At 36.7% G+C, this 27762-nt stretch overlaps 1 protein-coding gene and 1 long non-coding RNA gene across 3 annotated transcripts; one reads left to right on the top strand and one right to left on the bottom strand.

The window, feature by feature from the left end:
* Positions 1–635: 635 nt before the first annotated feature.
* LOC110063591 (chloride channel protein 2-like) lies at positions 636–27306 on the bottom strand. The gene is made up of 26 exons (XM_020770584.2): positions 27130–27306; positions 25366–25519; positions 15977–16105; positions 15328–15453; positions 14755–14840; positions 14565–14612; positions 13991–14068; positions 13691–13769; positions 12972–13097; positions 12060–12144; positions 11860–11967; positions 11595–11679; positions 10376–10531; positions 10027–10096; positions 9327–9437; positions 8729–8826; positions 8369–8478; positions 7446–7579; positions 7102–7258; positions 6485–6554; positions 5971–6043; positions 5655–5710; positions 5341–5385; positions 4239–4343; positions 3374–3460; positions 636–3094 (listed from the first exon to the last, which is right to left on the bottom strand). The coding sequence occupies exons 1-26, from the start codon at positions 27169–27171 to the stop codon at positions 2921–2923; spliced, it is 2592 nt and encodes an 863-aa protein (XP_020626243.1). The 5' UTR covers positions 27172–27306; the 3' UTR covers positions 636–2920.
* On the top strand, positions 12474–21070 carry LOC149116255 (uncharacterized). 2 transcript variants are annotated; one of them, XR_016205363.1, is made up of 3 exons: positions 12474–12488; positions 16992–17202; positions 18764–21070. It is a non-coding gene; the product is annotated as an uncharacterized LOC149116255 (long non-coding RNA). The 2 variants fall into 2 exon arrangements; XR_016205362.1 differs by lacking the exon at positions 12474–12488 and having other exon boundaries at positions 16952–17202.
* Positions 27307–27762: the final 456 nt, after the last annotated feature.

Below are 27762 nucleotides of genomic sequence, written 5' to 3'. Positions count from 1 at the left end.
CACCATATTTTCAAACACTACAAAGTTCATCCAAAAAATGTAAATGTAGTCAAACATGGTCTTTTGTGTTTGAAATATACAGTAGAACCCTGCCTTACAGTCACCTTGTTAATACAGTTACCTCATTATTACGGCCATTTTTTCTTTTGCCAGCAAAACACCCATACATTTTCTTGTAAGAAAACCCTGTTAATGTGATCACCTCGTTAATACGGCCAACAACCACATTCTGAAATCCCAACCTGTATATTCCTTTAGAATTTTACCCCATTCATACGGCTACTCAAACAAACATGTTTATCAATCTATTGTTAATATTGTATATACTAATTGAAGTTTCAATATTTTTACAAATTATATCTGCATTCTGGATGCATATTAAAGAACAGTTGTTTACAAGTGCAATTGTGATATATCTGTGAATATGTCACTCAGTTTAGGCCAGTCATGAAACTTGACCCTACCCTGTTAATATGGTCAAATTTTCAACCCCTGTTGGTGACCATATAAATGGGTTTTCAATGTATTTACATGAAAGAGAGGCATTATGGCATACTCACTGTCAATGCAGATCAAGCATTCTAGTGGAAATTTGAGCACCAGTAATAATTTGCACAGCCCAGGTAATAACCAAATTTTACAAGCTTTTAAAAAATTATTACTTTAATCTTCAAAGTTACATACATGAAGCCTGTGTATTATTCAAACACATGGTAGTAATGAAGCAGGTTTTAGTACAAACTGCAAGCAAACAATGCATCCTCCAATTAGCTGACTAAATAATGTAAATGACACTAAGTTGCATTTTACAGATTCTTATTTACACAACCTGTTTCAAGTGAGTTTAGTTTTGGCCAGTTCTTGCCCACAAGGGGAGCTGCAAAAGTCAAGTTCAGAGCAAGAAAATGTCTGAGACACTCAAACCTGCATGCTTGAAGGACTGAGAAAGTTTATACACAGCATTGTGTAAACCAATGCATGCCTGCTAAATTTTGAGTTTTCCCAAACACATTCTTGTGTATGCATGATTGTCTTCTGTCTCTTTTTTTAGTTACCTGTATACCTGAAAGTTAATTACAAATATTCTTTCCTCCTTTATTTAAAAAAATATCACAAAACATTATGAAAATAACAATAGAACATAGACTAATTTGTGATGTGGTTAGTCTTGAAAGGGTTACTACGTTCTCCCCTGCAAATCACAACCTTTATGGATAAGAATGGATATCATAATTTTACACCTATTACCATGATTCCTATAACATAATAGTAAGAAATTCCACTGATATCTTAACTTGATATAAACAGTACTTAACTAAGTACCTATAATAATCTGACGTACAAATAAACAACCTCTCTTTGGCAGCCAAATATGTATGGCTATTTGACCACTGAAACATGGAATGTACAAATGTGAAACAAAAACATGAAAACTAGGGGACAAATCACTTGGAAATAATTAGCAAATAGGCCATTTCCAAGTGGCCTTTTGCCTCTGTTTCAAAATAAGTCCTCATGCTAAACTTTTCTTGTGAAAATGAGTTTGATTGACAAGAAAACAAACTTACAGATGAAACCATTTTCATAAAAATGATTTCGCATGAAGACTCGTTTTGACACAGAGGCAATGGGCAACTCTGTAGTGGCTAGGCTATTGTATTGTATGATGTGTTTAGAGCAACTGCATATCACAAAAAATATTGGATGGATTGTGAAATACATGTACCACATCGTTCATAAAACCTAGTACCCATTAACAATAATATTGACAGGTAGGTTAAAAAGTACCACACTACCAACTGAACTGTTATTTGCAAACTGACATATCTTTTTTTTTTTTCAATTTTCTTAATTTTTCAGAAAAACTCTTTTTAATTATTAATATTACATTTTAGTAGGAAAATCAAATCTTTATGTTTTTTAAAATTTTCTTCTGATCTCTAAATACAAAACAAAATAATATATCCTTGTGATAATATACCTGGTTTTTTTTGTTTGTAACTTGGCACTGTTTGGAAAATCTTTTTAATTATGGAATAAAGCAAGTTTCATGTAGCCTGTGAATTAAGGACAATCTTTAATTGCATTGCTATACCCTGGGCATGTCATCTTTGTGATCCCAAAAGATATGCTATTTGGGGCCTGAGCCCCTGGTAGTTTCAACCATGCCTGATTGGTTTATGGAAGAGTCACGGAAGAAATAGTCCCTGCCCCCCTGCCGCGCCCTCCCAATTCAGGGGTAGGGCTCGCATGAGGCAAATCATTCCACCTACAAAAACCAAATGAATACAGAAATCCCTAAGTGCCTGATGAGCCACATGGTGTAATTTGAGGCCTGAGCATGACATTCATTGATCTTGTCATAAGCACACATTGTTGATAGTTGATGCACATTATGGTTTGGACATATGTTTGCAAAGTAAACCAAAAATAATGAAAAATTGAATAACGAAACTTGGGCAATGACATCATCATTTCTCTTTGTGATCACAACCATGCCTTAGTATTTTAAAATTTCTAATGAATGTTGCATCACCTTTACATGGAAATCTCTTCCATCTCCCAGGTTGCAACTCAACCAACTACAAAATACCTGTTCTTCTTAATGTACATACACTCACTCTTGCACCCTTTAATACATGACCATGATTCAATCTAGCTGTAGAACAGCTAGAAGTAAATACACTTCTAAATAAAATTAACATGTATTTTTCACACACGCTCTCTCTCCACCAAAAGAGTGGAAACCCCAGTAATTGATTTGTACAAAATTCTCATACGTATGAAACTCTGTAAACTAAATCTTTGTTTCATAAGCCTTGTATACTTTTACTGTAGTACATAAGGACTCTGCCTACGGGTTCAAACCAAACAAACACCACTTCATGGCCAGCTGTCTTTGTTCCATTAAGTCGGCAATTTACAGTGCGGGATCTGAATCTTCACTAGTGGGACTTGTGGCACGCGCTTCAGAGTATGGCCTCAACATAACGTCTTGAACCTGTGCCAATGTAAAACTGCCTCTATGGTCCCCTTCCACCGCATCTACATGGGAAGCATCTAGAAATCGCTCACCCTCGATTGCCTGTCGAACCTATGGTTAAAATAAATACAAGCATTAACATCAACCGAGGCAGCTCATGAATCACATGTGAAACCCATATTCAAATGAAAGCTTTTGAACAGAACATGATCATGTGACACTCTACTTTGCTGTACAAGGTGGCTCTAACTTTTAACTCTGTGGATGAAACCTTTAAGCAGAGTGTTCACGACCATTGAAATGAAAGCTACCTAGCAGCACTTCCATGTGGCACTGTTTATCAATATGCTGTAAAGGTGTTCTAATTTACAAACTATTACTAATGCTTACCTCTTTAAGTGCAACCACGCCCACCAGTCGCCCTAGAGTGGTTACATAGGCATGTGACAGATTAAGAAGTGCAAATAACTTGTGAACCTGCAAGAAATTATTTATTTTGATCACCTGTGTAACTGAATTTGAGTGTTAAATAAAAAATAAATAAATAAAATTCATTAACTTATAAAAACAAAAAGTATTATTATTATTTATTCACTTCCATTAACACAAAATTTTGTTCACATTAAATTTAAGACAATTATTTCGTGTTAACTTAAACAGAAGAATAATGAAGCACCAGATCAACATATTTTCTTTCATCAGGGTAATAACATGATTTATTATATGGCTAGCTCCGCGAGTGGGCAAGATGAAGAAAATCCTCCGCTGTGATTGGCTACCCGAGCGGGCAAGATGGAGCTATCTTGCCCGCTCGGGACTACCTGCTGTGTTCCGCAAGAAAAATTTCCCCGAAAGCCATATAATAAATCCTTTATTGACCAAGCTTGTTCAGTCAAGATGGCTGGATATTGGCCTCGTTCATTTTTTGCGAGTTTATGGACCTCGACTCTGTCTCAGTCCATAAACTCGCAAAAAAAGAACTTGGCCAATATCCAGCCATCTTGACCTCACACTTGGTCAATAACCCATATACCTAGAAATTTTAGACAATTTAAATTAATCATGGTGATCCAAGTTTCAAAGTGTCAAAATACTACTGACACCATTTAGTATTTTATTAAGTCTAAGATTATTAGTATTTTTGCTAGACTCACTTTCAAAATGAGCTCACCATATAGACCTTATTTTGAGTGAAATGACAAAGAGCTTTTTTTCCCCTCATGATTTTACAGTTTCTGCTTTGCTCAACAATTACCTTCAACAGAGATGTTCTTTCTACCAGCTGGAATGGTGCCGGATCAATCTGGCAGCTACTATAGTCAACAGGTCTCTCTAACAGTTCCTTCTCCCACTGAAGTTGCTGTAGAAACAATCAAATAAAAAGAGAGTTCTAACAACACAATCATCAATGTTTGAATCATGAACTGTTCACCAGGAAAAATCACAAAACTAATAACTTTGTCACTGTCAACTGTTTCAGGATTTAGCTTAACTTAGTCTGGGAATAAAATCTTATGCATCAAGGAAACTGTATTTAAGACAATTTCAGATCATCAAAACTCTGACCAGAATCTTTTAGGTTGGGATATTTAGGAGTAACAATTTATAACTCCATGCTTAAAATTAACCTAATTTTAACTTGCCATCAACAGGTGCCTAGCAGATCTTACATGTTGCTCTGTGTTAGAATTTTGACTATGGCCAGTGATATTTCATGCATACACTGAGAAAGAGGTATTTACATGTAGACTTGATGAAGTATGATTACAGCAGTGAAATATTCCACACCAACTTAGAGAGGTTGTGTCTGAACATACTGGATTTAAGACATGGAGTCTTGTTGATAACATTACTACAGCTAAGCTAGTATGACTAATTCAGACAGACATGTTGATGGCAATTAACTTTTTGGAAATTGTGGACTTTCATGGGCAGAAAACATAGTTACCTCAGTCTTAGGATTAAGTTAATTACAGTGAGCTTCGTATCAAGAGGTCCACATTCAAGAATGATCAGATCGGTGCTGCATGGATTTAGCAAGATACTCCCTTCTCAGCGCCTATACATGTACCCTGTTGCTGGTGTATGACATTTGCAGACTGCAAACTGTGGACATTTTAGGTAGTATCATACACCCAATTCTTCTACTGAGAGCTAACCTTGAACAGGCTAACCTGAGCACTATTTAGGCTAACCTGAGTGATATTCAGGCTAACCGGAGCACTACATGCATTTACATGTAGGTGTAAAATGTAGTCTGTAGTCTGTAGTCTGCAGTGTGCAAATGTCATATACTGCCCTGTTACCACCCCTTCCTTACAGGAACTAATTGATTTATTTTTTGATCTGCAACTCACCTGTTCTGCAGTTGGACTGTCTTTGTCAGATGCTTCAGAAATTTTCTATAAAATTAATTTTAAAAAAAAACACATCAATTTGGTGTAATAGTAATTAACATGCAAACAAAAACATTGAAGTCCTGCGCAGACAGTCAAACAGGAGTTAACAACAGCCCTTGACAGGATTGTCAGAATCTTGACTTCAACAAAAAAAATTCTCATCCAGGTTGCAAAACTGATTGGTGAACTTCAGCTAAGACTTCTGACAAGATCACTGAGAAAGGGGAACAGCACAACAATCACATTTATAACTGGTTGCTTTTGCTACCAACCTCAGCATCATCCAGAAGTGATGCACTACCAAACAGTCTATGAAGTCTTGCAGGAACTAAGAGAGAAAATAAGAAACAATCATGTTATTATTTTGATATGATTCATTCCATTAAATATAGATCAAACAGATGAAAAACACTATGTTTAGCTTATATAAACCTTGCTATCTGGAGCTAAGAAAGTAAAAAGTAGTATGCTTATATGTTATGTAATATTAAGTTACCTGATGTCAAAAACTTAAAACATACTGCAAACTACATGAAATGGCAAGGAAGCATTGTTACAGATAGGTCAACTGCTGTAGATTGATGTTACCTGGAATTTTCTCTAACAAAGACTTTCCTGTTGAAGATCTTTGACTTGCTCCTTGAGGGTGGCTATCTTGTCTCTGACACAAGAGAATAGAACAAAAAAAATTGAAAAAAATTTCTTGAAAAGCACTTTTTTTTATTATTAATTATAATAATATTTGTTATTCTCCCTGATAGTGTACCTATCTTGAAAATAGTCACAGTGAAAGGTCAGTCAGCATAATTACAAGCAGAGGGCTGGTTATTCATGTTTTCTAATATAAGATAAGCAGTAACATTTCAAAGAAATTATTCACAGATAAAAATCCAACCTCATAGAAGGCCCACCTATTGGCTGTTTACATGGCAAGACAAAGGAATTTAGCTGGGAACTATATGTACCAAGGACAAGTCAAGGTAGCACCAGGAAAATGCTCACAACAACAAAATTTCACCATTTTGGAAGTCAGGGTACTAAATTTTTCAGTCAAAAATAACACACACAGAGTAACTACAAGTCGGAGTACATGATGTCATACCTTTATGGATACATCAGCTGACACTTCAAGTTTAGCCGAAGGAGGACCCTGATCATCACTGCTCTCTTTGCTGAAAAAATTATTATCAGTGACAACAGTTAATAAGTAAGTGTTATTTGCCGTCTTTAGGGTGTGGCTTCAAACTACACCCATCGGCAAGACTTGAACAGACGCAGTATTCCACAATTATATAGTCAGATGGACCACAGCCAGGAAATAGTGTAATTTCTATTAATATCAGAAAGGCCAGATAATCTATTATTGTTTTGTTTTGAAAACAAAATTATTAGGTTTTATAAGTTCACATACAGTAAATAGCAGATTGCAGTTTACAAGCCTGGGAAAAAACATGTTTTTTTATAAAAGCATATACAACAGATCTATTGCAACAAATTATGATGCTGAAGAGACGGCAATATGAAAATGTATTTAATTAATGATCAAGTTGTTTGAAGGCGTAAAATCAGAGAAATATTTAGGAAAAAAGTGCCTTAGTTTTCTAGTCAAAAATAAATGGTACTGAACAACTTCATATCCAATTAAATTATTTGTTCAGTAATCTGTCCTTGCATCTCTATGGTTCTTATAAATTCTTTCAATGTTCCACCAATACTTACTCAGACTGTAACTGCAACGAGTCTGGTGTCTCAGGTCTCACACATAACGCATCTTCACTCTCTGCGTTACTGCTGGTCTGGATCAGTTTTTGCATGTGTTGATTTAAAAGAGACTGGAGCTGAGGCCGCTGAATGGAGCCAAGGAGGATCATAGAATCTTAAAGTTAAGTAAAGATTTGTAATAAATAAATGTCACAGTCAATGGAACAATTCAAGGCTTAAAGAAGTAGCGTGATCAAGCCTCCTGATTTCTCTCATTGATCTAAACCTTGGATGATGCTAAACAGAAGAAAAGGGCAGATGCCCTTAGATGAAACTGTATCTAAGAATGATAGCTGCAGTACCTTCAGAATCCACTAGTGGATATGACCTGTGATTTGACTTCTCCAGTAGATCCTTGAGGTCGGCATATTTAGTGTGATATGAGATGTAAAAAAGTTTGGTCTTCATAATATCAGCAACAAGCAAGTTGTAAACCCTGAAAGATAAAAGAACAATCAGAAAAAAAAATTAATTGGCCTTATAGAGAGCTGTTCATTTTTGGGGACATGAAGATCTGAACACTCCTGATCCTGAAAGAAAGCAAATAACCATAAGACAAAAGGGGAAATAAGTAACATTTATACCGTGCCATCGAAAATACAGGCAATCAGAATATAGGAAAGCCATTGTACATTTGATGGTATTACATCCAACTTTCCCATCATGCACAACACACATGTCACATTGGTGTGTTGGGCACTGTATTTTCTATGGCATGGTGTAAAATAGTTAAGCAATGCTCTCTTGTGATATACCATGATGGAATATCCCACTTATCACTTGTATTTTCTTGGCATACACACTTCTCCAAAGGCTCATGCATATACCAAGAAAAGACAAGTAACTTGTGGGATATTCCACAGTATACCACTTGAAAGCGTTGCATAATATGCAACACTTTCAAGTGGTATACTGTGATATACCGTAGTTATATTACCACTAGATGTATTTCTAAAAGATTGGGCAACAGAAACTTTTAATATGATCTCAAAATCTTGGAAGCCTTTGTTTGTGATGAGAGATAAATTCTCATTTTTGTGTGGTTCATTCGGAAGTCTTTAGTTTAAAACTTGTCCAGAAGTTTGTGACACAGGAGCTGAGGCATCCGTAAAATGACTCATACCAAAATTAGAATCCCCGCCTACAGGTACATGAAGCAGCGTGTCAATTTCTGCAGAACTTTGATTTTAAATTTGTGATCAAGCTAATCATTATGCATACTTACTGAGTTTTTGTTAAGTCGGGAAGGTAAGGTAGCCTCTTGATTTGAATGATGCTGTCGTAAAATGATGGCTGCAACCACTGTGCGATAGCATTAGCTATCAACACAGCAATCTGTAGAGAAAATGGCAACAGTCAGAAACCTACAATTTCTGATATTTCTGAGTCAAAAATCAGGTAGGCTAAGAGAAATTTTTGCTTTTTAGGCCAACTGTGTGAGTCCAATCATGTGCTACCAGCAAATGGATAGCAATAATAGTTCTAACCAATAAAATGGATTCTCAGGTTTTCTAACAGGACACACTCAAGTGTCTAGCTACTAATAAAGTGCTTTGGCAGACAGTTGATGGCACAATAAACATACCATAACAGGGAGAATGTGAGTGATTTGTCCTGTGAGCTCAAACACAATCACAGATGTCGATATAGTGTGTGTCACAGCTGCTGACATGGCTGCTGCTCCTGTTCCACAAACAAAACAACAATCAGTATGAGTATTAAATTGATTAACTTAATATCCTCTTATCTCAGTTCCACAATTAGGGAAAGACCATCACGGTGTTTAGTCTCTAGGCTCACACAATTTCGTAAGGTGAGTCAGATAGGTTTAAAACAGCTTTAAAGAAGTTCAGCATGGACTGATCCAGAATTAGCTGATAAGAAAGAAAGCTAGGTAAATTTCACATTTTGAAGGAAGAGGAAGAAGAAGAGGAAGACCTTCAGTCACCTGGCAGAGAACTGCTGAGGCAGCTGAAGACCCTTAACCACAACTGGAGTACCATTCGGAAGCTAGCCCAGAACAGACAGGAGTGGAGAAATTTTGTTGCTACCCCACACGCTACCCCACATAGGTATAAGGGCAGTAAGTAAGTAAGTTACATTTTGAAACTATCAAGAGGATTTTTTCATCTTACATAGTTTTTGGACATTAATATACATGAACTTTCTTTCCACCCACTTACCGACAACAGCATACCCCCCTGGGACAATGGGTGTTACAGCATCTCCAGAGTTCACACCGTCAGGAAACCATGTTGCCATGGCTTCACCTACAAGCCGACCAAATGCTGCTCCTGAAGATGAAAAAAAAAGATGCAGATGTGTGAGAGGGCAATTCCACATGAGCAAGGATTTCATTAAGGGCCAGGTACCGGGCAAATTGACCAGCTATGAGGATGATTTTGTCCACTTGGTTTGCTCATCCACAGGAAATTTTCCTATAACAAAGTTCAGTTCAAAACGTTTTGCATCCCTATGAAAACCAGTTGTACTCCTGCTGAAAAAGTTAATGAAGCCCCCGCATGAGACATTGAAAAAGCAAAAATTTCCATATTGAAACTTATACTAGCAGAAACAACCAACTTTTTGAGCATCTTGACCATGCCCAATCGTTGGGAGACCATGGAATTAATATAACGCAGTTATAGTTATAGTTAGTTATTTCTTGAATGAAACTTTAAGAAAAAATTGCAGAAACACCAAAGCTACACTATCGACTCAAAACAAATAGCTAGTTAACAAAATTATTAAGTTAACAAAACATATACAAAGTGTAACTATACAATTCAGCCCACCCCTCCCGAAAGAGGAAGACAAAAATTATTAAGTAAACATCAATAAATAATTTTTAATTAGTTATTTAATAACTTGGGTTTCTCCTACCTATTAAAAATACTGGGAAGAAGACACCAGCAGGAATTGGCAAAGCTACTGACACAGCTGTCATGATAAACTGTCAAAAAAAAAGTTCATAACCCCTAAATTACAAACTACCGGAAATTGTTGCCGCAATCATTTGAAAATAGGGTTAAACAACATATTGATAGAGCTGCTTTATTAACAGTCTAAATGTTTAAAAATAAAAAATAAATAAATAATATATTAAAAAACACATTGAAAAAATGTAAATGTTGTCTTCTATGAACATGAACTGTAGACTCAGCACACCTAATAAAAACAAATATCCAGAGTCACCTAGCCAATCACAGCTGATGATTAAGTGACAACATACCTTGAGAACAATGAATATGACCAAGGTGACATAGATGTTAGTATTAGCCCCATCCCAGTGCTTTAGAACGTTCAAGCTGGCTTGATCCTCAGACTCTCTTGCTTCAGACCATGTGATGTTCATAAACAGCTCATCTATTGCTTGCTTTGACGTCAACTAACAACAACAACAACAAATACCTTGGAAGGTTATTATATCCTTAAAGGTTTAGAATGTACATTGTTTGTTCAACTCAGAACCTAAAGTGTGTTAAATTTACTTTTTTAGCTCCAAATATTTCCCTTGTTCATTAAGGATCAAGTTTCCATTTCATTATATATGTACATGTATGCCAAAAGTCAATTCTGAAAACGGAGGCTTAGATTTTGGAGGGGATCTTAGTTAGATCTTTGTTTTTGAGATTTAGAGGGGGTCTTAGGTCTAAGTTTTTGAGATTCAGAGCAGGTCTTAGGTCTTAGTTTTTGAGATTCTGAGAGGGTCTTAGGTCTTAGTTTTTGAGATTCAGAGGGTGTCTTAGGTCTAAGTTTTTGAGATTCACGGGGTGTCTTAGGTCTAAGTTTTTGAGATTCTGAGAGGGTCTTAGGTCTTAGTTTTTGAGATTCTGAGAGGGTCTTAGGTCTTAGTTTTTGAGATTCAGAGGGTGTCTTAGGTCTAAGTTTTTGAGATTCAGAGAGGGTCTTAGGTCTTAGTTGCTGAGATTCTGAGGGTGTCTTAGGTCTTAGTTTTTGAGATTCAGAGGGTGTCTTAGGTCTAAGTTTTTGGGATTCGGAGGGTGTCTTAGGTCTCAGTTTTTGAGATTCGGAGGGTGTCTTAGGCCTTAGTTTTTGGGATTCAGAGGGTGTCTTAGGTCTTAGTTTTTGAGATTCAGAGGGGGTCTTAGGTCTTAGTTTTTGAGATTTGGAGGGAGTCTTAGGTCTAAGTTTTTGAGATTCAGAGAGGGTCTTAGGTCTTAGTTGCTGAGATTCTGAGGGTGTCTTGGGTCTAAGTTTTTGAGATTCAGAGAATGTCTTAGGTCTCAGTGTTTGAGATTCGGAGGGTGTCTTAGGTCTCAGTTTTTGAGATTTGGAGGGTGTCTTAGGCCTTAGTTTTTGGGATTCAGAGGGAGTCTTAGGTCTTAGTTTTTGAGATTCAGAGGGTGTCTTAGGTCTTAGGTCTTAGTTTTTGAGACACCCCTGAAAGTAGTGCAATGTAACTGTTATGAACTGAAGCTGACCCTCACCTCTCCTGCCATGAACTGTCCAAATCCTTTAGGAAACGTTATTGTAGCAATGATGAAGATGACAACAGCTGGATACATGAAATGGCTGTGGAAAGAAATGACTAAAGGTAAGTCTTTGAGCTTAAAAATTAACTACAATTGCTAATAATTCTCACTCGATGGGTAGTACAAATGGTGTAACTGATATCGTGATGTTCTCTGGTTTCTAAAACATGAGGCAGCTATGACCCAACAGTTATTATAAACACAGTTATCCAAATCTTACTTCTTTGACAGAAACTTTGCCACCTTGGTGTGTTTGTGAGTTCTTTGAACATCAACAAGCTTTCTATGAGTAAATACAAACAGGGCTCCTCCAAAACCGCAAAACAACCTGCAAAAGAAGATTTCATCACAATTCAGTTTCATAAATCAGTCAAAGCTAGTGAATAGCAGATCGATAAACAGGCAAATTCTAGTTTTTACCCTATTGATGCAAAAGCAATGAACTCTTCTACATCAAATGGAAAGTCCAGGCGAAAATTTGTCTTGAACAGAGCAGTTACAGTTTCTGCAAACAAACAAAATTACAAAGCTGTAAAAGCTGCAAGTTCTTAGTAAGTAATAACACAGTACCGCTCACAAGTAACGTAACAGGGAACGCCTTTTGCCAAGTGTTAGGTTACTTCTGAGCAATACTGTATTTATAATGAATGATGAAACCATACTGGAAGAATCATGTAACTTAACGCTGATGAATGTTTTTAATCCACAACACTAATAAATTGTAATTTCTTTAGAGGGGGAAAGTCAAATGATTAACATTTGGGGATACTGTCTAGATGAACTTACAAATTGTCAGAACTAAAATGACTGAATGGAAGATTTGATGTTTGATGTTCAAGCACTGAAAAGGTACCAATAATAATTATACAATACATGTACTGATATGTAATAGATATTAGATAATGGCACAAAGATATGAATTCCATTTTTAATAATTACACAATATATGTACTGATATAATAGATATTAGATAACAGCACAAAGATATGAATTATATTTTTGAGTGATAAAAACAATATAATTTTTCAAGAACAAGCACTACAAGAGAGTAAAATATTGTTTTTACGTATTAAAAAAAATTCATATCTTCAAACCACCATGTAATTTTCTTTTTAATGTACAATGTATGCTAGACAAATTAACTGTTTGCACAAACAACCTTGAAAAAGCGAGAATTGACATCATCAATAACCTTATTAGTGAGGATATAGAACATAAGCCACTCAGGTCCCAGATGTAGTTTTGTATGAATTTTATGAATGGCGCCTACATAACACTGTCCAGTAATCTCTTATTAGCATCACAGCAAAATCCCAGATTATGAACACTGACCTTCTTCCTTATCAAACACAGCTAGAAGACGAAACATCAGTGCTCCACACACAGCAGCAAAGAATCCACGCCAATAATTTCGCACAGCAAAATAAGTGGCTGTTACTTCAATACTGAATAGAACCCCTGTTAAAAAAATGAACAAATTCAAATAAAATTGTGTACAATGAAACTAAGAAACAAGACTTTCAGTAACACTGACCTTGATGTACAGTTCACATTCAAGCAGAAAACAATTAACATGCAGTACTTATTAGTAGGCTTTTAGCCAGACTGGCATTCAGGCATTCTTTGGATGGCCACTTTTTAAAGAAAATTGTTTTATTAATTTTTCATATGTTGCCTTATAAATTGTTGATTTGAGCACATTTTGACACCCACTTTTCAAATCCTGGCTAAAAGCCTGGTTATTGGCAAGTGTGATTACATTTGTATTCAACAGGAGTCAAACCAATCTTAAAAAATACAATGTCAGTTAATATGCATTACTAAGATGTTGACTAATTATAACTTGCACAATATATTGCAACTATGGCTACTTACCATGTACAGACTTAAAACTAGGTTTCTTATAAATAGTGGTGGTTCCAAGAGCAGAAAATTCAACCAAACCCTGCGCAAGCTGTTATGTTCTCTGTACATAAATACCCAAATAGGAACTTGGCTGATATGCAGCCATCATGGACACACGCTTGGTCAAAAAATGCATACATACACACCTCCAATAGGAGACCCGAAACAGCTTGATACACCAACAGCACATGCTGCTGCTAACATCTCTGTATTTCTGGACTCATTCTACAAGGAAACAACAATCATTCATGAGAAGTAAAAAATGTGATTAAATTTTCTTGATCCAGAAAACTATTAAAATGTAGAAATAGCATCAACTTAATGGAAAAAATCCAAGTTACTGATGGGATTTGAGCCCTCGATACTCCATGACCTAACCAAAAAAATATTCCTCAAACCTGCTAATTTAATTAGTCAAGAGCACAAATTAAAGAAAAAACATTTACCGTATATATGCCTTTAAATGATGCCACAAACTTCCCCATGGATCGAGCAACCATGCTTGCAATATGCACAAAAGGGCCCTGTAAACATCAAGGAGAAGAACAAAAATGAGGGGAACAATAAGGTTTTAAATTCATCCAATGGAAAAGTCATTTCAAGGTAAAGGTAAAGTATGTATACAAGCCCAGTGGCCCCTCTGGTTGGTGCTTATCTCTGGTTTCTGTAACATGAAGTGAATGGGAGTACTTCTACCTTCCAGGACTGGATAAGATGCATGCTAGTCCATCGTGGACATCCATTGCAGGGTAACTTCCCAGCATTAGAATAATTGCCAGTACTTATTTATACACCTGAGTGGTGAGAGGCACTGTGAAAGTAAAGTGTCTTGTCCAAGAACACAAAACAATGTTCCCAGCCAGGGCTCAAACCCGGACTCCTCCATCCAGAGGCAAGTGCACTAAAGATGAGGCCACCACACCTCCTCAAAAACAAAGTCATTACAAGATTTTCCGTAACTGACTCTCTCCCTAACCCTCCTTGAATTATGTATGTATCACCCCATAAATCATAACTCACCTCTTTTCCTATAGGAATACTGCTTCCCAGAGCTGTAAGAAGGCCAAACTACAAACCAACAAAAAAAATAGTGCAAAACCAAATTAAAATAATTTGGTGATTAACAAGAAATAATTTACTTATGGCCAATCTTGGTTTTTCTTCTTCATGCTTAAAAATGATTTGAAATGTATGCAATCAATTAACTTACCACTTTGGCAATCAATGTTCTAAGTGACAGGTAGCGTTTTAATATTGTGCCTCTTAAAATTACTTTCATCTCAGGAATTCCTGAACCTAAAGAAGAACCAAACAAGAAATTATGAAATGCTGGAGTTTAGAAAATAAAATTACATTTATCAAACAATAATTAAGCCATTAACTAATTGATTAATTAAACTTATTTGTGAATCAATAAGTAATAAATTAATACAATTGCCATTAATCAAATGAATATAATTGATTCACCGAGTGACTGACTGACTGGCTGGCTGACTGACACACCAACTGCGCGATTGACCGACCGACTTACTATTCGACCTACTGACTGCCCGACTGGCAGACTGACTGACCAACCAATCTTATTGAATAACCTTTTTTTTTATGCAAAGCCAATTGATGTTCACACAGTGAAAATGGAAACTGTATACCACTTGTTGGTGTACTCTTACTTGCCCATACTAGCAAGTGAAATTACTAAACAAAAAGTGCTGTTGGTTGAATGGCAAACTGACTCCTAATAATTGCATCTCCAGACATATATGTTGAGCTTAAAATGATTTACCTATTGCATGAGGAGAAACAAGGTAAGTGAATCCAACAGAAAAAGTTACAAGGACTAAAGGAAACGAAATCCAGACAATATACTGCAGGAAAGTATTGCTTGGTAAACTGTACAACCAAATATGGGCTGAAACATTAAACATAACAAAAACAATTAATACAATGTTATTGTTAAAAGTCATCGTCCTTTATCTCTCCTGTATACCATATTTATTTACTTTAAGTTGCTTGTAACATTCATTTAAAAATGAGTGACACTGGCTGTCATTTAACAACAATAACAACTGGCAAAACACTCTTTCCGCAAATTTCAATGAAACATTCAAGTCAATGATAGACCTTTTTACCAATATCATGCAATACTTACAATTTTTTTTTTTATTTTTCAAACAAATCACCTCCATAGTTCAGTTTATCATGCTGAATTTAGTAAATCTATGAAGTTTGAAAAGAATCTGTAGTTGCAAACTCATAAAAAATATGGGACCCTAAACTTACAAAGAAATGTATGCCAGGAGGCAAGCACTGCCCCTTAGCATATATTTCTTTTTAAAAATTGTCAATAATAATACCTATTTACTAATACAATCTATGGAAGAGTAATTTACCATTTACAAAATAAAAAGAATTTTTAGGTTAATTTGACATACCCGTTTGGCATTTGTCAATTGCTAAATCCAAGACAAAACTTATAAGTGCCATTACTATTCCAAGAATCAGCAAGAACACCCAGTCACTACCCAAACGACTCCAACATGGACGCAACCGCTCTATAAACCCTGTAACAACAGAGTCAGCTGATCAGTCTTTGCACCTTGCAATATGAAATCTTAGATCAGAAATGTGTAGTTGAACCTCCTAAAAGCAGGTACACCAGGGAACAGAGAGTGTCCCCTAATTAGTACCATAACCCCCTAAGTTTAAAAATGTGCTGGCATTTGAAATGAAACTTTGACCTCTTTTGTGAGTCCCCTATTATCTGCCATCAAGTTAAAAAAAAAATTCATATATATACCTACCATATTTGAACAAAAATAAATCATGCATCATGGGTGTAGCTAGGGAAGTCCTGGGTGCCGTGATTCCACCCCCCCCCCCCCTTTTGTAAGCCTTTTTTTAAGCAAACAACCTACAACAGGCGTGGAGGTTGACATGACAATCTGGTGAGTAACCCAACTTTGACACAGTGTGACACCCCCCCCCCCCCTTGAAAAATCCTGGCTACACCTCTGTGCATCACAAATGAAAAGACAAAGTAGAGTAAACATACTTATTACACTGACACTACACAATTTAGTCACTATACATTGCTCATTTTATTAATACCACAGATCCCAAATGCACCATCTGTACCAAAAGACTTGGGCCATGAGTAATATTACAATTAAACTGATTTACTCATAGTTTTATTTCATAATAATTATATTATAATCCAGGATATTTTTAAGACAGTTCACTTTTTTCAAATTTTCTGGGGAAGCTTGTCCCAAGAAATTGTATTTATCTTAGCTGTTTTCATTTCTCTGCACTGTGAAAAAATATTAATTAGATCACCCTCCTCTGGGAGCAGCTGTTTTGAATTAATCAAAAGGAAGAGATAATGAGAAGTAATGCTCATCGAACACGTCTTGATACGATTATGAATGCAACTTGTTCTAAATTTAGTTCCAGGCCCTTGATGTACTTGCATTCAAATATCTGTCACAATGTGTCACGCGAGATTGAGCGCGCGAGGCTCCTTTGGATTCGACTCCCGGATTCGATGTGATCGAATGCTGGTTGATTCAAGCAGATCCAAAAGAGTGCAAAGCGGAAGGATCTCACATTCACAAGCATGGCTTCGGAAGGCGACGTCGAGAAAGGCAAACACGAAAATGTGAGTTCGATAGCAAGCTTATTTCTGGTAGTGATCTTGAGCTATAATGCCGAAACCATTACCGCTTGATTTTTTGCCAAAAAGGCGTTCCCAGCGGGAGAGAGATTCCATTGTATTTCTGCACGGCGAAAGAGGGAACGAGAGACCAGAGGGAACGAGAGGGAACCGGTTACCTCTTGTCTTTCACCGAGCAGGAAAAGTTAGGGAGTTTGTGTCTCGGCGGTAAAATGCGTTTGAATGTTGATCTTTAACGGGCAGGATTGGTTTCCGAAGGAAGATTGTACACAAAGACCTTCAAGAAATTCAAGAGAAAGAAATTTCACGAAAAGATTGTTGGTTTCGATACGCTGTACTATATGTTTAGACTTATAATTCGACTGTGCACTTAGAAGTTGTTTGTTTTTTTTGCGAAGTGTGGAAGTCAAAACAAGCTTGCGTGCAAAGGTCTTCGAGAGGGCCAAAAGCTACACGACAGCAACCTCTCGAGGTGCGTGCGTTCGTTCACGTGATCCTTCCAAGTCCTCGAAATTTTCAGCACCGAAAGTGTGATTTCCTCTAGCCCGCTTGCGGGCGGTCTTTTACTTTTGGGTCAGACGTTATGATATTTTTATTCTTATTGTTGCATTGTATTGACTATGGCTCGCCCCAATCATTTAGCACCGAGTACCGATTTCATTTCGCAAAGTACAGATTTCATTTCGTTTCGTTTCGTTTCGCAAAGTACAATAAGCCTTATGTCTCTCATAATAATCTCAGCTGTCTAGATTTTCCCAAAAAGGTGTCTATAACCACCGGCAACAACTAGCTCGATCGTACCCAACATTTCTCAAATTATTAATTATTTATGCAGTTCTTACCCAACCAGAGCATCTTATTCTGGTCAGGTGGACGGGTTTAGAAGCTCAATAAACCACGACCGTGTTTGAAATAATTTCAAACACGGATGCAAATTTTCTTAATCTGCATATTGATAAACCAAGAAAAACATATGACGATAAACGAGTTTGATGAAACCCTTGCACTCGTTTTTGAAATAGTGCTTCAAGTACAGCTTTCAAAACCTTGTGTTTTTTAATTACTGTTAAAGTTTGTAAATTAGCATTTTAACTTCATAAAACAACCCCACAAGCGACGGCTTCGATTTGTCATTTGTATTGTAATTCAATCAAACGCAATTTCATGGACTGAGTTCGAATGGTTTCAATTTTTTCAATCGAATTTGTTGGTCTCAGAAATCGAACTCACACAGAGTTCAGTGTGCAAATTCGCTCACATGTAAATGCAGAACTCAATCAACTTCGCTTAATTTCTCACTGTTCCATTGACTTTGCATGTCAAGTTCAATCAATAAAGCTTTCAACATACAAATTTCGATATATTAAGATTCAGCTTAAAATAAACCTCAGTACCAGGCTCTGGGGGAATAACTACAGAGTTTGTGGGGTTTATGCCCCAGAGCCTCAAGCTGAGGTCTATTGTGTTAGGCTGAATTTTAATATATCAAAATTGGTCTATTCTACATCTAATCAATTTCATTCTTTTTTTTTTCCTTTTAATTTAGGTGCAAGAGTTTAAAGATGAGGCTAAGGAGAACGAGAAATCAAAAGGAATTTGTGCTCCAGACATGTGGTACTCGCCACGAGGAAAATCATGTCCATGTGTTATTTGTTTGATTTTGTGCTACATCATACTGCTGCCTTTTATTATTATACTGGCTTTTGCATTTGCATTGTGGTACTGCTTATCAACCTGTTACACAAAGTGGTTCATGGCTGGCTTGGATACCGGCAGAGTTGAGTGAACGCATTTTTCAAAGTGATGGAACGGAACAGTAGACAATGTTACACAAGATGCTATTGTGCAGGGAGTACAGAAACAATGTTACCAAGGCTGCATCTCATGAACTGCAATGAAAATGTATAGACGCATTGTTTTCTTGGGCAAGACACTTTACTCTCACAGTGCCTCTCTCCACCTAGGTGTTTAAATTACTACTTCCCTTGCCTTGTAGGTCTTCCAGCTTTTTGTCAGATTTTCCAATACTAAATATTATTTTATTTTGAATCAACAAACAATTCGAAAGCAACAGTATCTGATGTTGTGCTTCCAACATTGATCATCTCTTTCGACCATGCACCTTTTGTAACTGTGTGATGTATCAAAGCTGAAAAGATTTTCCACGAATAGGAACCTTCCATATGTTGCTTTACACGCAATCTGCAGTCCAGTCAGAAAATCCAGATCCTCCACTGAGAGTAACTGACTTGAATTGATCTAAAGCAATACTGCTTGAAACAATAATGAATACTACACAAATTGCTGTGTACATTAATTATTCTATCAATACTAGTTCCAGACCCTTGACATGACTACATGACTATCTCTCACGTGGGTCCAAGGATTGTGAAGACTTCAGAACAAAGTAGCTGGTTCAAGCGGCGTGGGTTCAAGCAGTCAGGCAAAATCGTTATAAACAGTGCAAGCAGAAGGTACACCTTTCAGTGCTCTTACATTCACGAGCATGGCTTCAGAAGGTGATGTCGTGAAAGGCAAACAAAATAATGCAGACGAAAATGTGAGTTCCATACTAAGCTTGTGATCTTGAGAAATAATACCGTAACCACCAGCGCTTATTTGCCAATGGGTGTTCCCCTGCGACACAGACATTCCCTTCCCTCTCTGCTCGGTGAGAGGTCAGAGGAGACTGGTTACCCGTTGTCTTTCATTGAGCATACAGAGAAGGGAATCTGTCTCACCGGTAAAAGGCGTTTTTGGTTTCCAAAGGAAGATTGTACACAAAATACATGAAATACATATGCAAGAGAAAGAAATTTCACGAAAAGGTCATTAGTCTTGATATGTTGTACTATATATGTTTGGACCTATAATTCAACTGTGCGTTTGAGAAGTTGTTTTATTCAAAGTATGGAAGTCAAAACAAGCTTGCTTGCAGTATACTGTGACAACAACCTCATGAGTACATCCGCTCGTTCACATGATTGCTTTCGAATTCCATGCAAAATATCACTTATGTTTCTTTTCATGGTTTTTAGGTCAATCATATTTTAAAGTCCAAAATTTTCAGAGCCAAAAGTATGTACGACCATCCCGTAAAGGAGTACTTAGCCACTGGCGCAATGCGTCATTCTCTGTGAAATCAACCTGTTTCTACGTCAAAAAATCAAGCAGATTGTGAACAGACGTACTCCCTACAGTGGCGTATGTGGGGAGTTTTCGCCTGAAAGGGGTACTTTTCTCAGGCTTCATGTATATTGAAGGGTAGGGATTTAACAAGTTGAGGTATATGAAAGGATCTGAAAGGTAGGGAAAATGGAGTATCTTGACTCTAACCACAACATGAACTGAACAAATAATACTATCTTGTTTTTTCGGTTAACATCTCTTCTGGTGTTCTCCCATAATATTGTTGCTAATTTCATTCGGGTGAGAAAAGGGATGCAGTTCTAAAGAAGGTATGTGAAAAAGTACCATAGGTATACAAAAGCGGTCACTTTGTCAAAATGGTATACAAAAGAATAAGGGGTTGAACCTTGGGGCTGGGTCTCCCCATATAAAACTTTCTAGAGTAGCACCCGGGAAGAAGAGCATGTAGTTAACTCAAATTTCTTGCTCAATTTATATCTACATGACAGTGACCAACTTTCCTGCCCAACTTATATCTACATGACAGTGACCAACTCGAAAGCTCATTGGCTACTTTGGTCACTGTACACAATTAAATATTGTTTCTTGTAGGTAATTTCTATCTGTATTTATTTTTCCTATATCATTGTAAACCATCTTACATTAACTTGTTTTTCTGTAAATAGTGCGTGATAATAAAACTGAAACTGAAACTGAAACTGAACTGAAGCTCAATGTGTCTCGAGTGTACATTTTTCATTTCAGGTATAGCTTCAAAATCTCTCAATGTCTGGTTACACAACAGTGGTTTCCCATCAAGTGTAGATTTAGTGTCAACCGAGTATCGATCAGAATGTCGATCGAGTACCGATCGAGGGTATCAATCAAGGTATTGATCGACACTCGACCACAGATGCCTTTAGTACATATAATCCAAAATAAGCTTGGAGCATCACAATTTTACACATTAATGATATTTTTAAAACATAATTTTAAGTTCTTATGATGCTATTTAGACATCTTTCTCAATTAACATTGCTTCAATACCTAAAGTCTGTGGTGTTAATTCTCAATTCTCATCAATTTCATTTTTTAATCTATTAATTTAGATACCAGAGTTTAACTTAGATGAGCCTCAAGAGAATGAGAAATCAAAAGGAATTTGTGGGCCAGACATGTGGTACTTGCCATAAGGAAAATCATGTCCTTGCAGTATTTGTTTGATTTTCTGCACTATATCATATTGCTTCCTTTTATCAAAATACTGACTTTTTCTGTTGCATTGTGGCACTGCTTATCAACCTGTTACACCAAGTGGTTCATGGCTGGCTTACAATCCTCTAGCAGAATTGACTGAACAGATTTTCAAAGTGATGGTATGAAACAGTAGACAATATTATGGAAGATTATATCATGCAAGGAGTCTGTCAGTAACAATCTTCATGGTAAACATAATAGTTGCTTTTTTTATATAATACAGTACAGAAACAGCATTACGAAGTCTCTACCTCAGGAACTGCACTGAAAACTTGCATTTTTGTGACAACAGAACGGGGGAGTTTTTGAAAGTTTAGGCGTACATTGAGTAAAGATTTTATTGTGAACTTATATTCCTGCTAATTGCAATCATATATCACAATACATAATAGTTATTACAATAATGATTCAATTTACATCTTCAGTTACTAATATTGTAAGTCGTTTTGTATCTGAAACATATTGCAGTACTACTTCACTACCTAAACTGCAAAGGAATGAAATGACAAAAAGCTGCTTTATAAGGAAGCTGGGTATAATATTCACTCAAACTTTTTCAATAAGAAGTCACGACATCACAGAGCACAACACTAATCCTAGATCCTGATCTAATTTAAAGAGCACTTAATTGTGCTCCTTGATGTGCAGCAAAAGTTACGCACTGCCCATCACTACGAGATGATTACAATTACAACAGAAGTTCTATTATTGATTATGTATTTAATACTCCCCTACCAGTGATACCTACCTGAAATAAAAAATGCTTTCTGAAAACAATAACTATTATTAATATTTTTGGGGGGAAGGGGGATTTGGGAAACTACAGTCAATAAAGACGAAAGAATACCGTAAGTTAGTTGATCTGAAGTTTCCAGTGTTGAATAAGTAACACCCAATATTTGTTTCTGGTAATGGTACATTCACAATAGCTTCTTGATAAACGTGGGTGGAAAGAGGCACTGTGAGAGAAGAATGCCACACCAAGGACTCTGGCCAGACTTAAATCTGACCCTTTCTATTCAGAGTTTAATATAGAGATTTGGCCAAACCTAAGAGCAGAGCTCCTGATTATATGAACTAAATGTGATTTTGAGACGGCATTACCGCAATATATTGGTGGCTAGTTGGAAAAAATGAGCCCGCGATATGGTCATGTGATACTGGTAAGCGGATACCTTGTTTTGACAGGTGTCAGTTGAATATAACATGAATGCCCAATATCAAAGATGTACGCTGTAAACCCACCCCTCCTAGGCTGTTGCAGAGTGACATTTCACATTGATTTACATTAAGGGGGCATACAGAGATACGGATGTACGGATGGACAGTCATGTGACAACCAAAATTTTAAGATCGATGGGTTACCAAATTTTCTAAGGTATGGCGCTCAGCTCGCACGCCGGAGCTCCGTTAATATACTAGCGGCTAAGTGGCCCACCGCAACAGCCCGACTATTAGTCAAGACAATTAGAACTTCCCTGATCTCCGTCCAACTCCATTGTACCTCTTTTGAAGGCTATTTAACATTGAGGGGTACAGGTCAAACCAAGCAGTGAAATGCAATTTTAGTTGTAAAGTTGCAGCAATCTTTCTTGCCTCTAACCTAATGATTTAATACATGCATCACACACGACTCCTACCAATCAAAACAATCCAGACAATTGAACAAAACACACTGTTGAGTGTAAAACTTGTGGAAAAAAAAAACATTGCAAGTCAGGGGGCAATCAAACTTTGGTCCAAATATGCCCACACAAACAACCCAAAAAATTTTCTCCTTGTCAACCTCCAGAGCTAAATCAGCTTTAATTTTATGTACCATTTAATTCTCAGTGAAATCCTGAGGTAAACTTATCTTCATTTTAGTATTGAAAATTCAAGGAATGGTTCCAGAAAATTTCTCTAACTCATTAGTAATTCATCAAGTTAAAACAAAGAAAATTCCAACAGTGAAGGAGGTTTGGATACCCGCTCTTAATTAACATAGATTTTGACGATTTTACTTCTCTATTTACTCCTCAGTTTTTGTTTCGATAATTTGAGACGATGAATCAAACACTTGAAACAGTGTTTCATCTGTTACCCAAACACCTTGAATTTCATCAAAAATACATGTACTCTGCTGCACATTGTATTTTCTACTCTCTTCTCGGTGTTTGGATATTCCGATGAAACACTGTCTCGAGTGTTTGACATAGTACATCCATACCCACACCAAGGAGGGTTACTGGAAATTCCAACAGAGCAGGGGGGAGTGTCAAAAGCCAAAATGAAGTACATGTATAAACCAAAACTGGAATTTCTAGAGGGATTAGGGTGGGTGCAACCAAAAAGTCTCTGCAGGAGGGGTATCAGGGCTCAAAGTTAACTTTTTCAGTAACAAGCCAACTGGCAACTAATCCTAAAATATTGGTTGCCAGATCATAATTTTTGGTCGCCATTCTTTTTTCCACTGAAGATTTTTCTTCTTCAGTATTTTCTTCATGTACACAATCTTCCACATAACATTTATTCTAAGTTTACATACAAAGAAGCTTAATATGTGAATACGATAGTAAAATTTTAAAGGAAGAACAGTACGAAATAATAATCAATCTGAAAGCAGCTTCTGTTTCGTTATCTGTGTTTTCTCCCCCAGGGGTACTGCCAGAAAAGTTGGGACAGGGTGTGCGGCCTGCTTCCCAAAACCCTTACCCTATTTATGACCAAAATCTGCAATATTCCCTTCCCTATTTATGACCTGACCAAATATTTGATACCCTATTTATCCACCCTATTTACCCTACCTATTTATTCAAAACCCTGTTTCAGCCCTGCGTTATAAGAATTTCCTTAGTTCAGATCAATGTTAAATTACCGTAAACATAATTTGTGAAGGGCTTTTGTTAATTTTCATTTTGGTAATGATGAAAAAGTGGCTTCTTCTTAAAACATACCCATATCAAGGCTAGAGTGCAAAAACCATACCATATTTATGACCAAAATGGCCAAAATAGGCTAAAATCGATACCCTATTTATAACCAAAACAGCTGAAAAACCATACCCTTTGGGGCTGCACATACCTATATAGCCCATATAGGGGAGTACCTCCCCCCCACAGGGTTTTCTCTTCTTCCTCATCTAGTTTTGCGTCTATGTAATTTTCAACACCAAGCCAAGGCTGTGTGCAGTTGACAGACATGATATTAGAATTGGTCCCCTACTCTGCCACATTGTTAGTAGTAGTACCAGGCTCCGCACATGCATTTATTAGTGTGCCCGCAATTCTTCTTAACAAAGAAGCTGCTGAATCAAACATGGTGATCCAGTGGCCAATTGAAGAATCAATTAGTACTGCAGCAATTTGCATAAAGAATAACAAAAACTTTGGCTCTTATATTCTTGCAATTTTCTACACTAATTGTTATAATAATATCAACCTGTGCGGTATTTTTGAGTAAATGATGTCATTTGCCCCAATTCTAAACCAAGCCTTGGAACAAGGAAAATTAATGGCCGCCGTAAATTCTTGCACATGAAGGTCCAAAAAACACAAGTTGTAATGTTCATAATAGATTGAAATTTGGCAAGATACATGTATCTAGGAAAGACCTATTGTGTACAAAAATGTCCAAAAAAAAATGGATATTGAAAATTTGATCATAAGGGCACTTTAACAACATATATTTTCAACTCCATCTCGTACTTGGAAATGTCTGTCAGGTATGATATATTATGTCAAGTCTTGGCCATCCAAGATTGCTGGTTACAAGTTTACTTACTTTTAACTGGACCTAGCCATGAATGATCATAAGTTCTAAAGTCATCCTCTGTTTGTTCTTGTTCCTCTCTCCTTTGTTTCTCCTCCCTTCGTAACCTTGCACCTTGTTCTTTAGCATAGTTCTGAAGTTGTGTGGTCGTAAAACGACCATACATCTAAACATACATGAAAAGAAATTGTTTATAAATAAGGAATAGAGGACTTTGACCCTGTTTACATAGCCCTGTCTAAACACTAGGGAGAGGGGTTAGATAATTTAAGACAGTTATGGAAGCCAAAAGATGTAGTCAAGGGTTTCCATAACTATTAAGAATTTTCACAACCCCCTCCCCTCAGTGTTTAGATGAGTTTATGTAAACACAAAAAAAGTCCTCTAGAGGACTTTTACAAAATATTTCTTGCCACAATTGTGTTTACGTACCCCTATCTAAACAAAACTATCAACCAATGAGAGGATGTGTACTACATGTATCTGAAATATTTTATAAATCAACTTCTCAAGACATCTTATGGACTTGATCAAAGACTAAATAAATAACTAACAAATAACTAATAAATAACTACACAATGATGATCATTAGGCACAGACATGACAGTGCCTGACGCACTCTTGAAAGGGAGAAGTTTTTTTGGCAATGTATCAAATTTACTCATCAACAAGGTTTGATTAAAGAAAGATATGCTCAAAAAGGCCAGAACTATATAGTGCTCTTACGTGACTTTGAAATTCAATACTGGAAACATATTTGGAGGCAAAATTATTTGAGGGCAATGATGTTTTGCTACAATGAGTAACTAAATCTTCTTTTTGTGAAAAAAGTGAAACACAGTAGAATAGTCTTAATTTACATTTGTTGATCAATCCCGTAATAATTTATAACACTTTTAATTTCTCCGTAAGCTTATCAATAAATAATTGTTACGTAAGTTTTTACAATATTTTAATGAAAATCTATAGTATTAAACAATGTAATGTATATAAAATACTCGATCAAAAAATAGATCAATTGACAAAATGAATAGATTTCTGGTCTACAGCAGTCAAATTGTGTGAGATGCCGGACAGCTGGCTACAAATATTTCGAACCAACATCTGGAAAATAGTTTATTATATGATAAGCAATTTCAACACATGTGCACAAAACGCGATCCAAAGTAAAAATTGGTACATCTTAATCTTCATTGTCTTGTGAAATTGTTAAATTATAACTCCGGCGTTCTCTACATTTCCGTTTCATAAATCAGGAAGAATCATTGACAGTGTCATACATGTTGATATGCGACGATACCCATTCAGAAATACTGGCATGTTTTGACATTAAAATGTCTGCACTTTGAGCGAAGATAAACGGTATTTACTGTTCAGAAACACACTATGTTGGGAGAGGGATTTAATAAGACTTTAACAGTCCTTAAAGTTAAGCTGAAATGAACCTGTGGCTAAAAGGCTTATTGGTCGTTGAAGGAATATCTTGCTGACACGAATCGCAATTAAATGCATGTTGTTAATGACATCGTATCCAACATGAAAACATCCTTATTGAATTCAAACTTTATATATTCGAATATATGCGAATATATGAGGTTCACAGACTACAGCTAGTTTCTCTCCGACATGGCAATAATGAAAAACTTTCAATGTGAAATCGAAGCGAACGTCCTATTTCCCATTCAAGTGTGAGTCGTCAAATTTTATTTGCTTATGTTTGTGGTTGTTCGCAAAGTGAGAGACAACAAAACACTTTGAAAGAAGACTGTAGCTTACCAGGGTTTGCTCGAACCCATATGAATCCTCTTCTTCCATCATTTTGCTTCACAGAGGAGGAAACGCGGCTAAATAAGCCAAGACACACACCCCTTCACATAAAATCGTGACAACATTTCGCGAGTCCAGGAGGAGTATCGCGTTGCGGATGGAGACTCTAATGGTAGTAGCCGCTGATCGGAAAAGCGCGATCGCTCACGTGAGGCTTTGCCCGACCCGAAGAGATTCGAAAGCGTTGTTTAGCCGTATCACACTTGAAAACATTAAATGTTTACCAACCGACCAGAGTATCTACTTGATAATCATTACCCATAGTAGTCTAGAGGGTGCGCTAACAATATTTCAAGGAGCGCAAAAAATCGCACGTGGTTTCCAGCACGTGTGGAAAATCCAAAAATTTTAAGAATTTAGTCCCCGACCACATGACTAATGCGTCAGTTTCGTGAGAAAACGCACACTTTTTGATGCGTTTTCGTCTATCGTCCATACGCCCGAAAACGTTGCTGAAACGGAGGCCTTCGAAACGGATTCAAAAGTGGAGCCTTTTTTGAACATATCGTTTTGAAAACGCTCAGTTTCTGGTGTGGATAAGTGAAAACGGAGGCTTTGAAAACGGTGCTGCAATAAGTGTCA

The sequence above is a fragment of the Orbicella faveolata genome, unplaced genomic scaffold (genome assembly GCF_042242905.1).
Source record: "Orbicella faveolata isolate gen_17 unplaced genomic scaffold, um_ofav_v1 contig_12, whole genome shotgun sequence".
NCBI classification, from domain to species: Eukaryota; Metazoa; Cnidaria; class Anthozoa; order Scleractinia; family Merulinidae; genus Orbicella; species Orbicella faveolata.
The sequence above is the reverse complement of the archived record's forward strand: the minus strand, read 5'-3'. Positions and strand labels throughout refer to the sequence as shown.

Coding starts and splice junctions, on each gene's coding strand:
- LOC110063591 (XM_020770584.2), bottom strand. CDS start 27,171: ATGATGGAAGAAGAGGATTCATATGGGTTCGAGCAAACCCTG. Junction 14,841..15,327: donor TGTTTCTCCTCATGCAATAG/GTAAATCATTTT, acceptor GTTCTTCTTTAG/GTTCAGGAATTCCTGAGATG. Junction 10,532..11,594: donor GACAGTTCATGGCAGGAGAG/GTGAGGGTCAGC, acceptor TGTTGTTGTTAG/TTGACGTCAAAGCAAGCAAT.